Consider the following 12,349-nt stretch of genomic DNA (forward strand, 5'->3'; position numbering starts at 1 on the left):
GTCACTTCTCTGCAAAATTGAAAGTGTACATGTAAGAGACAGAAGCAGTGCAGTGCTTTGTTCAATTATTGGACTAGAACAGTGAGACCCTGGTTTGAAATTTGGTTCAAGTCAACTCTGGAAGTTCATGAGATGATTTTTGGTAAGTCACTTGGTGACTTTCCTCCCTCACCCATCCCGCCAACTACATCACAGATTTGTTGTAGAAGTAACATTGGAAGAGAGAACACTATATGCATCACCGTTTGTTTCTGGAGAAATATAAATCTAATGAATAAATCACTTATTGTTTTATTTCTTTCAGAGCCTAATGCAGGTCAGATCCAAGAAGGAATAGGGGAAGCTGTGAACAATATTGTGAAACATTTCCATAAGCCTGAAAAAGAGGTAGCCTCTTAAATATTTGATGTATTAGGCATGTTAGCAAATAACTTTAATGATTGATGGAATGTATTGTACAGGTAGGGCAGAATGATATTTATTTTATATCGCATCAGATTCATTGTCCTCACAAATAATGAAGTTCATTATCTCATTTTATTAATACCTTGTTAGATCCTTGTTACATAACACTGAACCTGCAGTCTACGTCAGACAACTCCATGCATATAGCATACCTACATTTGTATATATCTGAAACGGGCTGACTGAAAGTATGAAATTTGCTTAAACTAGTAAGAGTCTCCGAAGTGCACAAATCTTCCTATCTTTTCAGCTCCAGCTTCTTTATGCATTATGAGGAGTTTAAAAACCATTATAATGGCCCTTAGAGTCCTTAAACAACTACAAACTTTGGTACAGGTTTTGGGCACTTTGTAACAGGAGCCCTTAAACCAGGGGTAGGCAACCTCGGCTCTTTTATGACTCCTGGACTTCAACTCCCAGAATTCCTGAGTCAGCATACCCCTGCCTTAAACTAATGGAATATGTATATTCCGGGTGCAAGCAGTTTCTTGTCTCACTGAAATGTGAAATAGCGTTTTAAAACAAGGATTGTGCCATCTTACAAACAATTAAGTTTTTCAGGGACATCTGGGGAGGGTGATCAGAACAGTTAAGTTGTGTTCATGTAACTTAAGCCCTGCTTTTATTTACACACACACACACATGCTCACATCATATACCTCATTCGGTTAAATAAAATATTACCCAGCAGGATGTCGATAACATTGGTCAAAAAGATCAAGATGGGAGCAAACCACAAAAAGGGTCAGGGTTTCTGTCTGTTGTGTTGTTAAGCTACCCTCTTGACTTTTTTTGGACCCCTCTCTATAGTTGCCCCTTCTGGAGCGCTGTGACTACAATTGCAGGCACTGTGTTAATGAACTCTACTGTAATAAATTTGCCAGTCTTTTAAGATGCCACAAGGTAATGTTACTCGGATCATCCCAGCAAACCTCTCTTCTACACCTTCATTGGAAAGCAAATGTTTGGAGAATTACACAATGCAACTCAAGCCTCCCTGACCTATCTCCTCAATCCTGTGCACCAAGGAAGGTCATTGTTGGAGACACTTGACCTACATTTCAGAATGAAAACAAATATAAGCCCTTATTTGTTCTGGGACTTTCCGTATCTCCCCTGTACCACAAACAACTTTTTAAGATGGGCAAGGGAGTGGTTGATAACTGGAAATGTATCAAACCAAGAATGTACAAACATGTGAAAATTTAAAAAAACTTATAACCTAATAGGTCGCTGTTCTGTTTTCACAAGTCTGTGAAGATAAAGGCTTAGAAGAAACTGCTAAAATAACATCTCCGATTTGGGTTAGATATTCCTGGGGCAGGATGTGTATTTTGAGCCTTGCCGTCTTTTTTTTTTTTTTTTTTGGGCGGGGGCTTTCTATAAACGCATGCTCTCTTGTTTAGCTGCTTCTCCTGAATAGGCCAAAATGAAGAGATGCTGTCCTTGCAGTTCAGCAATGTGTTATTCTACATGCAGCAAAGCTGTAAATATTTCTGTCAATTTCTAAACATTTTTTTTTCTTCTTCCTGTAGCGAGGAAGCCTTACCGTTCTTCTATGTGGAGAAAGTGGCCTGGTGATGGCATTGGAGCAGGTTTTCCATCATGGTTTCAAATCTGCACGTATCTTCCATAAGAATGTCTTCATTTGGGACTTCATAGGTAAAGTTCGGCTTCTTTGGTTCAGCTGGGCTCTGGGCAATAGAGATCCCTTTAAATAGATCAGACATGTCAAACTCGCGACGTCATGTGACGTATCGGGACAGTTTTGCCATTGCTGGCAATGGGGTTGGTACGGCTTCCAGATGACATGTCCGGCCTACAGGCCGGCAGTTTGACACCCCTGGAATAGATGGTGGCTGATTGCTGAGATTAGGGCAAGCCTACTGATAGTCAGCAGCTGGCGTTGGATATTGTACTGTGCTAAAATGTGGTAGGTTTAGCTGGTGGTTGTTTGGTGTAAACTACAAGTAGTCCTCACAGGAGGTGAGGGAGGATCCCTTGCAGGGTCGTGCCGAGGAATTTAGTCATCATCTGTCGGATAAAATCGCTCGGATTCGGACTGGTTTGGACTCCAACTGGGCAGAGTCTGGCGATCAGGACACGGGCGGTCTTGTCAATGTTACCTGGGAAGTTTGATTCTGTGACCCCCTGATGAAGTGGACAGGATTATGGGGAGGCTGAGCTCCTCCACATGTTTGTTGGACCCGTGCCCTTCCTGGCTGGTTTATGCAGCTAGGGAGAGGACACGAGGCTGGCTCCAGGCGGTTATATCTGCTTCCTTGAGTGAGGGTTATTTCCCCACCGTCTTGAAGGAGGCGGTGGTGAGACCTCTCCTCAAGAAGCCTGCCTTGGACCCAGCTGTATTGAACAACTTTCGTCCAGTCTCCAACCTTCGCTTTCTTGCGAAGGTTGTCGAGAGTGTGGTGGTGCATCAGCTCCCTCTGGTCCTGGATGAAGCGGATTATTTGGACCCCTACCAATCGGGTTTCAGGCCCGGGTACAGCACGGAGACGGCATTGGTCGCTCTGGTGAATGATCTCTGGAGGGCTCGGGATAGGGGATATTCCTCTGTCCTAGTCCTATTAGACCTCTCGGTGGCTTTCGATACCATCGACCATGGTATCTTGCTGCGGCGTCTCAGGGGATTGGGAGTGGGAGGCACAGTTCTTCAGTGGTTCTCCTCCTATCTCCTGGGACGCTCGCAGTCGGTGTTGGCAGGGGGGCAGAGATCGGCCCCTAGGTCTCTCGTTTGTGGAGTTCCTCAGGGGTCGGTTCTCTCGCCTCTCCTGTTCAACATCTACATGAAACCGCTGGGTGAGATCATTCGTGGTTTTGGAGTTGGGTATCATCAATATGCCGATGATACCCAACTTTTCATTTCGACCGCAAACCACCCCAGTGATGCCCTCGCTGTGATGTCCCGTTGCCTGGAGGCGGTTCGGGTCTGGATGGGGAGGAACAGACTTCAACTCAACCCTGACAAAACTGAGTGGCTGTACATCCCGACATCCCGGGACATTCAAAATGTTCCATCTCTTTCTATGGGGGGTGAGCTCTTACCCCCCGTGGATAGGGCTCGCAACTTGGGAGTCCTCCTAGATTCACGGCTTACCCTGGAAGATCATATGGTGGCCGTGACTAGGGGGGCTTTCGCCCAGGTTCGCCTGGTGCGCCAGTTGCGGCCCTATCTGGACCGGGATGCCCTGTGTACGGTCACTCATGCGCTCGTGACCTCTCGCCTTGACTACTGTAATGCTCTCTACATGGGGCTTCCCTTGAAGACCTCTCGGAGGCTCCAACTGGTACAGAATGCAGCCGCGAGAGTTGTCTTGGGAGTTTCCCGGTACTCCCATGTTACACCTTTGCTCCGCGAGCTGCATTGGCTACCAGTTGTCTTCCGGGTGAGGTTCAAGGTCTTGGTTATGATCTTTAAGTCCTTACATGGCATGGGTCCGGGTTACCTCAGGGACCACCTGCTGCAGGCGTCAACTTCCCTCCGCTCAGTACGTGCCCACAGAGAGGGCCTCCTCAGGGTGCCTCCGGTCAGGGAATGCCGACTGGTGGCCCCCAGGAGGAGGGCCTTCTCTGTGGGCGCTCCGGCATTATGGAACCAACTGCCGGTGGAGCTCCGGATGACATCAGACCTCCGAACCTTCCGTCGCGGCCTGAAGACCCACTTATTTGAATTAGCTGGTCTGGCCTGATGGGGGATTATGGGTTTTTAAATTGGTGTTTTTAGTATTGTATTATTGTTTTTTAACTGGGCACTGGTTTAATTTCCTTTTAACTTTTGTATCGTTATTTATATATGCCCTGTGAACCGCCCTGAGTCCCTAGGGAGAAGGGCGGTATACAAATCAAATAAAACAAAACAAAACAAAACAAACTTAGCAACTGGACACTTGTTGGCCATTCAAAGTTATGACTGATCCCCAAAGTCACTTACAATGTTACAACTGTCAACACCCCCACACCATCAAATGATTGCTTTTCAAACACTTGGTATCCGGCACATGTTACAACTGGTTGTAATATTTTGCAGTCATGTGACCACAATTTGCAATGTTTGTTGCTGGTTTCTCACATTTTTTTTCCTAGCTTCTGTGGAAAAAAAACTCCCGGTAATCCAAGTGGATTGGTTTAACAACCGTGTTGTTCACTTAATGACTACGACTCACTTTACCACCACAGTAAAAACAATTTGCAACATTAAGGCAGGTCATGCAGTGATCCATTAATGACCAGAACAACTTAATGATAGAAATTCCAGGCTGACTTATGGTCATTAAGTAAGATAACCACAGTTTAAGTCTTAATAATGATCACCTTCAGCCTCCAGAGCCTTATTAGCAGCCCCCAGCCTCCCAAATGGTGGTGGTGTAATTTGAAAACTTTTTTCAGGTAAATGGGGCTATTAAAGGTGGGAATGATAGCAGTTTTGATAGAACGTTTGTAGCTCAGGGTTGAAATGAAGAGTCCTTGCTGCTCTCCAAGCTTGTTTTCTTACAGACATTTTAGACATTTAGAAATGTCTCCAGGAAAATTACCATGCTCACGGAGCACCAAGGACCCCCTGCATGATTGCAGTTTGCCTCCAATAGATCTCCACTCCCATTTTTCTTAACCACCTCAATGTCAGTGGTAGCATAGCCCCTTCTGATAACGCCATACCACATCACTTCATGGCATCCTATCTCCCCTCAAAAGTTCCCCATCCCTTGATTAACATTCTCCATCTCTTATTGAATAGGTAAAATGTTGTTTATCCAGTAAACAAACAGTTGCCAAGTATTCTTAACAACTTGCTTAATGAGGTATCCATCTCAGGCATCCAGTTTAAATACAAGTAGTCCTCAACTTACAACAGTTCATTTAGTGACAGTTTGAAGTTACAATGGCACTGAAAAAAGTGACTTACGACCCATTTTTCACACTTACGAGAGTTGCAGCATCCTTGTGGTCATGTGATTAAAATTCAGACGCTTGGCAACTGACTCATATTTATGACGGTTACAGTGACCCGGGGTCATGTGATCACCTTTTGCAACCTTCTGACAAGCAAATTTAATGGGAAGTCAGATTCGTTTAACAATCATGTTACTAACTTAATAACTGCAGCGATTCACTTAACACTTGTGGCAAGAAAGGTTGTAAAATGGGACAAAATCCACTGAACAAATGTTTCACTTAGCAAGAGAAATTTTGGGCTCAGTTGTGGTCGTACGTTGAGGACCCACCTGTACCACTAAAGGGCAGAAGGTATATTTTGGTACTTTTACCATTGGTTGCTGTTAAGGAAGAAGTAGACAAAACCCAAAATGAGCTATTTCTAAGCTAATTCAGTTGTTGTTTTCTGGCGAGTCCTCAGGTTGGGATTTCTTGCCCCACCGCCAACACTGAGAATGAAAGAGACCAATGATAGAGTCATATGGTTTAACTATTTCCTATACCAGGGGTCTTCAAACATGGCAACTTTCAGACTTGTGGACTGGATGGCTGAGGAATTCTGGGAGTTGAAGTCCACAAGTCTGAAAGTTGCCAAGTTTGAAGACCCCTGTCCTATACTATAGGCAGAATACCTCCAAATAACTAACGTATCCTGTGTCATAGCTTCTCTTTCTTTAAATATTGTCTCTGCAGAGTGAATTTACAGCTCTAGTGTCAAATCGGAGAACGCACAGATTATGTCTGCAGTAGATGCCTTAAGGGTAGTAATTAGCTGTAAATCCATGGCTACAGTGTCTTAATACGTTAGGAATGCATTTATGGATCTAAATTAGCTGTGACTCTAGCACTGACTTCGCTGTCGTTCATAAAATCACTCCATACCTAACTGCAAAAATGTTACTGTAACATTTGCTTATTTAATAAGTAGTTGGAAAGTGATAATTGCCACAAATAAGTCTATTTTAATGCTGGCTTGCTGGCTAGGTATTAGAGGTAATGCTAAAAGGAATGGAACTGATCATGGAACTGTGCTCAGCTGCATAATTGCACAATGAATATATACATTGTCATCTTTTCTCAGCTTGAATTGGGTGCAGCACCTTCATTTTTTACAGTACTTCCAATTTGTTTTTAAAATCCCATTTATATCCCACCCTTCTCCGAAGACTCAGGTCGGCTTACAATTTAAGCACAAACCAATGTGCTTAGCAATAGGTTTACCTTTCTTATACAGGTAGTCCACAACTTACGGCCACAAATTTAGCAACTGTTTGAAGTTACAGCGGTGCTAAAAAGTTGGCTTACAATTGGTCCTCACCCTTATGACTGTTATGACTGTCCGCACGGTCACACGACCGTGATTCAGTGCATGGCAATTGGCATGTATTTACAATGGTTGTAGCATATGAGGATCATGTGATCACTATTTGTAACCTTCCTAACTGGCTTCAACAAGCAAATTCAATCGAGGAAGCTGAATTCACTTAATGACTAAGTAATTTGCTTAATGAACATGGCAAAAAAGGTTGTAAAATTGGGCACAATTCATTTAATGACTGCATCACTTAGTGACAGGAGTTCCTGTCCCAATTCTTGTCGTACTTTGAGGACTATCTGTAGGTATAATTTAATTATAGAGCCCTGGTGGCGCAGTGGTTGGAAAGCAGTATTGCAGGCTAACTCTGTTCACTGCCAGTGGTTCAATCCTGACCAGCTCAAGGTTGATTCAGCCTTCCATCCTTCTGAGGTTGGTAAAATGAGGACCTAGACTGTTGGGGACAATAGGCTGACTCTGTAAACCTTGTTGTTGTTGTTGTTAGTTGCGAAGTCGTGTCCGACCCATCGCGACCCTATGGACGTTCCTCCAGGCCTTCCTGTCCTCTACCATCTTCTGGAGTCCATTTAAGCTCACGCCTACTGCTTCAGTGACTCCATCCAGCCACCTCGTTCTCTGTCGTCCCCTTCTTCTCTTGCCCTCAACCTTTCCCAGCATTAGGCTCTTCTCCAGTGAGTCCTTCCTTCTCATTAGGTGGCCAAAGTATTTGAATTTCAACTTCAGGATCTGGCCTTCTAAAGAGCAGTCAGGGTTGATCTCCTCTAGGACTGACCAGTTTGATCTCTTTGCAGTCCAAGTAAACCTTAGAGAGGGCTTAAAACACTATGGAGCGGTATATAGGTCTTGAATGCTATTGCTATTAGTCTCTTCTGTATGAACTTGCAAAGTGTAGCGTCTGCCACCAAAGGGACAAGGACCAGATTTCAGTAATGAAACAAAATATTTCCAGGGCGTGGCTGCCATTTTGCTTCAGCCAGTCCTGCATTCAGACACTTATTAATATGGGCAAATCCAAAATATATGTCACTAGTAAAAAGACCTGCCTCCTTTACCACTTTTAAAAGCATTTTTATTTTATAAAATTCCTATGCTGGCCCATGCCTGAAAGCATAATGACTGAAAGCATAATGAAATTATAATGAATGAAGAACAATAAGATCATAAACCAAGACAGACCATAAAATCATACAATAAAATAAATACTAAATACATGTAGCCAGTAACGTAATATAGCTACAGCACTGTATGACACCTTCATTACTGGTCTTTAAAAAAGCTTTAAAAACATGGCTATTGCTCCACGCCTTGGGTTAGGGTACTTGATGTCTTTTTGCCTGTTTTTATCTCTGCTGGTGGGGTTGGTTGCTGTTCCCTCTAGATCAGGGGTGTCAAACTCAATTTCATTGAGGGCCGCATCACCATTGCGGTTGCCCTCAAGGGGGTGGGTGGGCGTGGCCTACTGGGTGGGCGTGGCTAGAGTGCATATGGCCTACTGGATGGACGTGGCCAGCTCTACATCGTTCACATCAAGGGTGCCTATGGGGGCCTGGGCAGGAGTGGGACAGATCTGGGGGTCTCTGGCAGGAGGAGGGTCTCTGGGCCAGGGCCAAGGCAGTGGGGGCCGTTCCCTCACTGTTTCCAGGATGGCTTCGCGGGCCACATGAAACCACTTCGCGGGCCGGATCCAGGCCCCGGGCCTTGTGTTTGACATGTCTGCCCTAGACTGTTTATTTTTATATAAGAAGCTACTCAGAATCACTTGAATTGGGCGGCCCAGAAGTTTCATAAATAAATCAACCTCTCCCCCTTTAAAATTTAATCTAAGAATAGGTCTTTCACTAGCTGCTCCGTTCCTTCCCTCCCAATCTATCTGGCCCCCATGCCAGTTTGGGGGAAAAAAACACATCATAGCAAATCCAACCAAAAACAAGGGATTGTTATAATGGGATGAGTTGGCTGTGTGGGAAAGATTCTTACTCTCTTAGTCCCTGGAGATGAAGATAGAGCCAAGAGAATAGAGATAATTACTTCATGAACCAAAGCTTCAAATCATATTATAACAGAAAATTATGTATCACCCAGGTTACACTGCTGTTTCGTACACCCTACTTTTAAGCCTGCATTACCAAGAAAAGCTTTTGTTTGAATGCCTTGCAAAAATCTAAAATTTGCATTGTATCTGAAAATTAACTCAAGGGCCTGCTTTATCTCTTAGAAATTTTGAGTTGTGTGAAGGCTCAGAAGCACCACTGAGTTCAGTGGAAACTATACTTTGTGCCTTCGATTCATTCCTAAGTAAATGTTGAGTAGTTGAAATAATTTCAGAAAGGCAAGTGTAGTGAAAGGCAAGAGGCAGGGACACTATTGGAACACTGCCTCTGGATAAAATAACAAATCCCCTAAGATACTATTCTGTGTTTGGTGACTTCATTCTCTCTTTTGTCCATGTTCAGAAAAAGCTGTTGCCTACTTCGAGATGACTGACCAGATTGAAGGTAACGAAGACAATGTCGTTCTTCAAAAATCCTCTCGTAAAACCTTTTGCCACTATGTCAGTGCCATCAATACTGCTCCGCGGAACATAGGGAAGGACGGCAAATTCCAAATTCTTGTTTGCTTTGGAACTCGGTATGTGGATGTTTAAACATAAAAAGCATTTTGAAATGAGCTGCACCATAAAAAAAGTATAATGGTATTGAATGATGGAGGCAAGACTTCTTAGCCTTGGTAGCTGACTGAGTGATCATGAATGGATTATTATCTCTCAGTTCAATTTCTCAAAAAGTTGCTATGATGCTGACAAGTTGGAGGAAGGTGTACTATGCAAGACATCTTATATTCCTGAAAGAAAAGTAGTTTGTGAATCTTTCAAATAAATATGTGACTTTCTTAGTACAAGCTGATGTCACAATTATAGGGATTTGCCTAGGACTTCTATGGCATCATTTGAATTCGGATTTTGAAAGCAGGTTTTTTTTAAATAGGATTTTTCATTTGATTTTTCAAATGATAATCTGTATCTTTCTTTTTTTATTAAAGAGTTTTAAAGTTTTACAATACATTTTAAACATAAACATAACTTACATTATCTAGTACATTTAAAACATAGCCCCAATTCCCCTCCCTCCCCCTCCCCCCCTTGACTTCCCAGAGCTGAATACAGGGTATTGCCTTTTAACAAACTTTGAAAGAACAGTCGCAACAGAGATATATATTGGAGTGGAGAAGATGGATTGATTATATACAGAATTAATATGGGACTAAAAAGTTTCATTTAGCATATGAATGAGTATTAGTATAATTGTTAGAATTATAAGATGTATTATTATTTAGTTATTTTTAAGGGAGTTAAAGTGCGATAGGATTTAAAATCTGTATCTAACTTCTATTTGCCTTTTCTTAAAAAATATCATTTACTATGTTACTTTATGGGTTGTCAGAAATTGTTGTTGTATTTTAATATCAGTGAAGTATTTTCCTGTATTCAGGTATCTCTCTAGGTTGTTTAGACCTCATTAGGAAAAATAGATTTACTGTCAAAAACCTAAGTTTCCCATATTGAGTATGACAAATACTCTTGAATCCCTGTTTTTCCAAGGGGAAAAAAATCCAGGTGTCCTATCCAGATAGATAGAAACAGTCAAATGCCTTTATTTCCTCGAGAGAACTAAGAGTTGAGTATACTGGTTGGAAAAAATATTTCTTGCCACTGTGACCAGATGATAGAAATGACCAGAAGATAAGAGAGCCAGTTTAGTCTAATGGTTGAGGCTAGAAAATGGGAGACTGGCTGGGCAGGGGCAGGGGCCGTCAACATAAATTTAATAAGAGGCCCCTGATTACGTTTTTATCAAAAAAATTTACGGGGTTGGGGAGAGGGGTGGGAGATGGGGGTTGTCTGGCTATGGGGGGCGGCCAATCAACCATAGTTCAGGCCAGACTTGGGTCTGACCGCGCGGGGGGAGAACGGGGGGTCGTTGTCTCCGGGGCTCATGAGCGGGTCGTGGGATTACCAATTCCCACGACGGGGAATGGCAGCAGGCGGATAGACAGGGGGCCATATCGTTACCGGGAGGGCCGTCTCCGCTATCTGCAAGCGGTGAGGCGCTCCGACCCTCTGCTTCTTTCCCGAGGTTCCGGGAGCGAGGATGTGCAGCCTCCTGAGCTCCGGCTGGTGTACCTGAATGCCAGGTCCGTGGTTAACAAAGCTCCCCTTGTTAGGGATTTAGTTGAGGGTGAGCATGCGGACCTGGCTTGCATCACGGAGACTTGGTTGGGCCCAGAGGGTGGGGTCCCTTTGGTTGACCTTTGCCCACCAGGCTTCCGGGTGCTACACCAGCCTCGAGCTCAAGGTAGGGGTGGGGGTGTGGCGGTGATCATTAGGGAGACCTTATGTCCGCGGGAGACCACCGTTCCTCAGATAGTCGGGTGTGAGTCTCTCTTTGTGAGATTTGGTTCTGGGGCGCAGTTGGGCTTGCTGCTCGTGTACATTTCGCCTAGTCGCGCAGCGGCAGCCCTGCCCGAGCTGCTCGATATCCTCTCGGGGTTGGTGGTTGAGTTCCCCAAACTTATAGTTTTGGGAGACTTCAATCTACCATCCCTGGGAGGCTCATCTGAGCTCGCTCGGGAGTTCATGGCTTCCATGACGGCCATGGACCTGACGCAGGTAATTTCTGAACCAACTCATGAGGGAGGCCACACCCTTGACCTGATTTTCTTATCTGGACGGTGGTTGGATGATCTTGGTGGGGGCTTTCCATTTATTATGCCCCTGTCATGGACCGATCATCACCTCCTGCGGCTGGTCTTCCATTTTGCCACCCCCCGCCGTGGGGGTACGGAGCCAATTAGATGGTACCGCCCCAGACGCCTAATGGATCCTGATAGATTCCAAGCGGCGCTGGGGTCCCCACCTGCCTCCATTGCTCACAACTCGGCGGATGCCTTAGTGGAAGCCTGGGAAAGGGCAGCCACTGAGGCACTTGACCGGGTTGTACCCTTGCGGCCCCTGACCCGGTGCAGATCCCAGCGAGCTCCATGGTTCTCCGCGGAGCTTCGGGAGATGAAGCGTCGGAAACGGGGCCTAGAGAGCTGCTGGAGGTCCAGCCGATCTGAACCCGACCGATTGCGGTTAAGAACCTACATTAGGTCTTATCTCGCTGCGATGAGGGAGGCGAGGTGTAATTACTTCTCCACCCTCATCGCGTCCGCAGATAATCGCCCGGCCGCCTTGTTTAGGGTGACTCGCTCCCTTCTTAATCAGGAGGTGAGGGAGGATCCCTTGCAGGGTCGTGCCGAGAGGTTTAGTCAACATCTGTCGGATAAAATCGCTTGGATTCGGACCGGTTTGGACTCCAGCTGGGCAGAGTCTGGTGATCAGGACACGGGCGGTCCTCTCAATGTTATCTGGGAGGAGTTTGATTCTGTGACCCCTGATGAAGTGGACAGGATTATGGGGAAGCTGAGTTCCACCACATGTTTATTGGATCCGTGCCCTTCTTGGCTGGTTTATGCAGCTAGGGAGAGGACACGAGGCTGGCTCCAGGCGGTTATATCTGCTTCTTTGAGTGAGGGTTATTTCCCCACCGTCTTGAAGGA

General features: G+C 44.9%; 1 protein-coding gene across 3 annotated transcripts in view; it reads left to right on the top strand.

Moving 5' to 3' along the window:
- Positions 1-12,349, top strand: part of DENND5B (DENN domain containing 5B) — a 138,158-nt gene that overhangs the window by 120,341 nt on the left and 5,468 nt on the right. For all 3 annotated transcript variants that reach the window (XM_083365149.1, XM_083365147.1, XM_083365148.1), the window contains 3 exons: positions 305-387; positions 2,001-2,127; positions 9,205-9,379. In XM_083365149.1, coding sequence (XP_083221275.1) covers positions 305-387; positions 2,001-2,127; positions 9,205-9,379 — 385 coding nt within the window. The remainder of the gene's footprint in view (positions 1-304; positions 388-2,000; positions 2,128-9,204; positions 9,380-12,349) is intronic.

Source organism: Vipera ursinii (assembly GCF_947247035.1).
Source record: "Vipera ursinii genome assembly, chromosome: 6".
Classification (NCBI taxonomy): Eukaryota; Metazoa; Chordata; class Lepidosauria; order Squamata; family Viperidae; genus Vipera; species Vipera ursinii.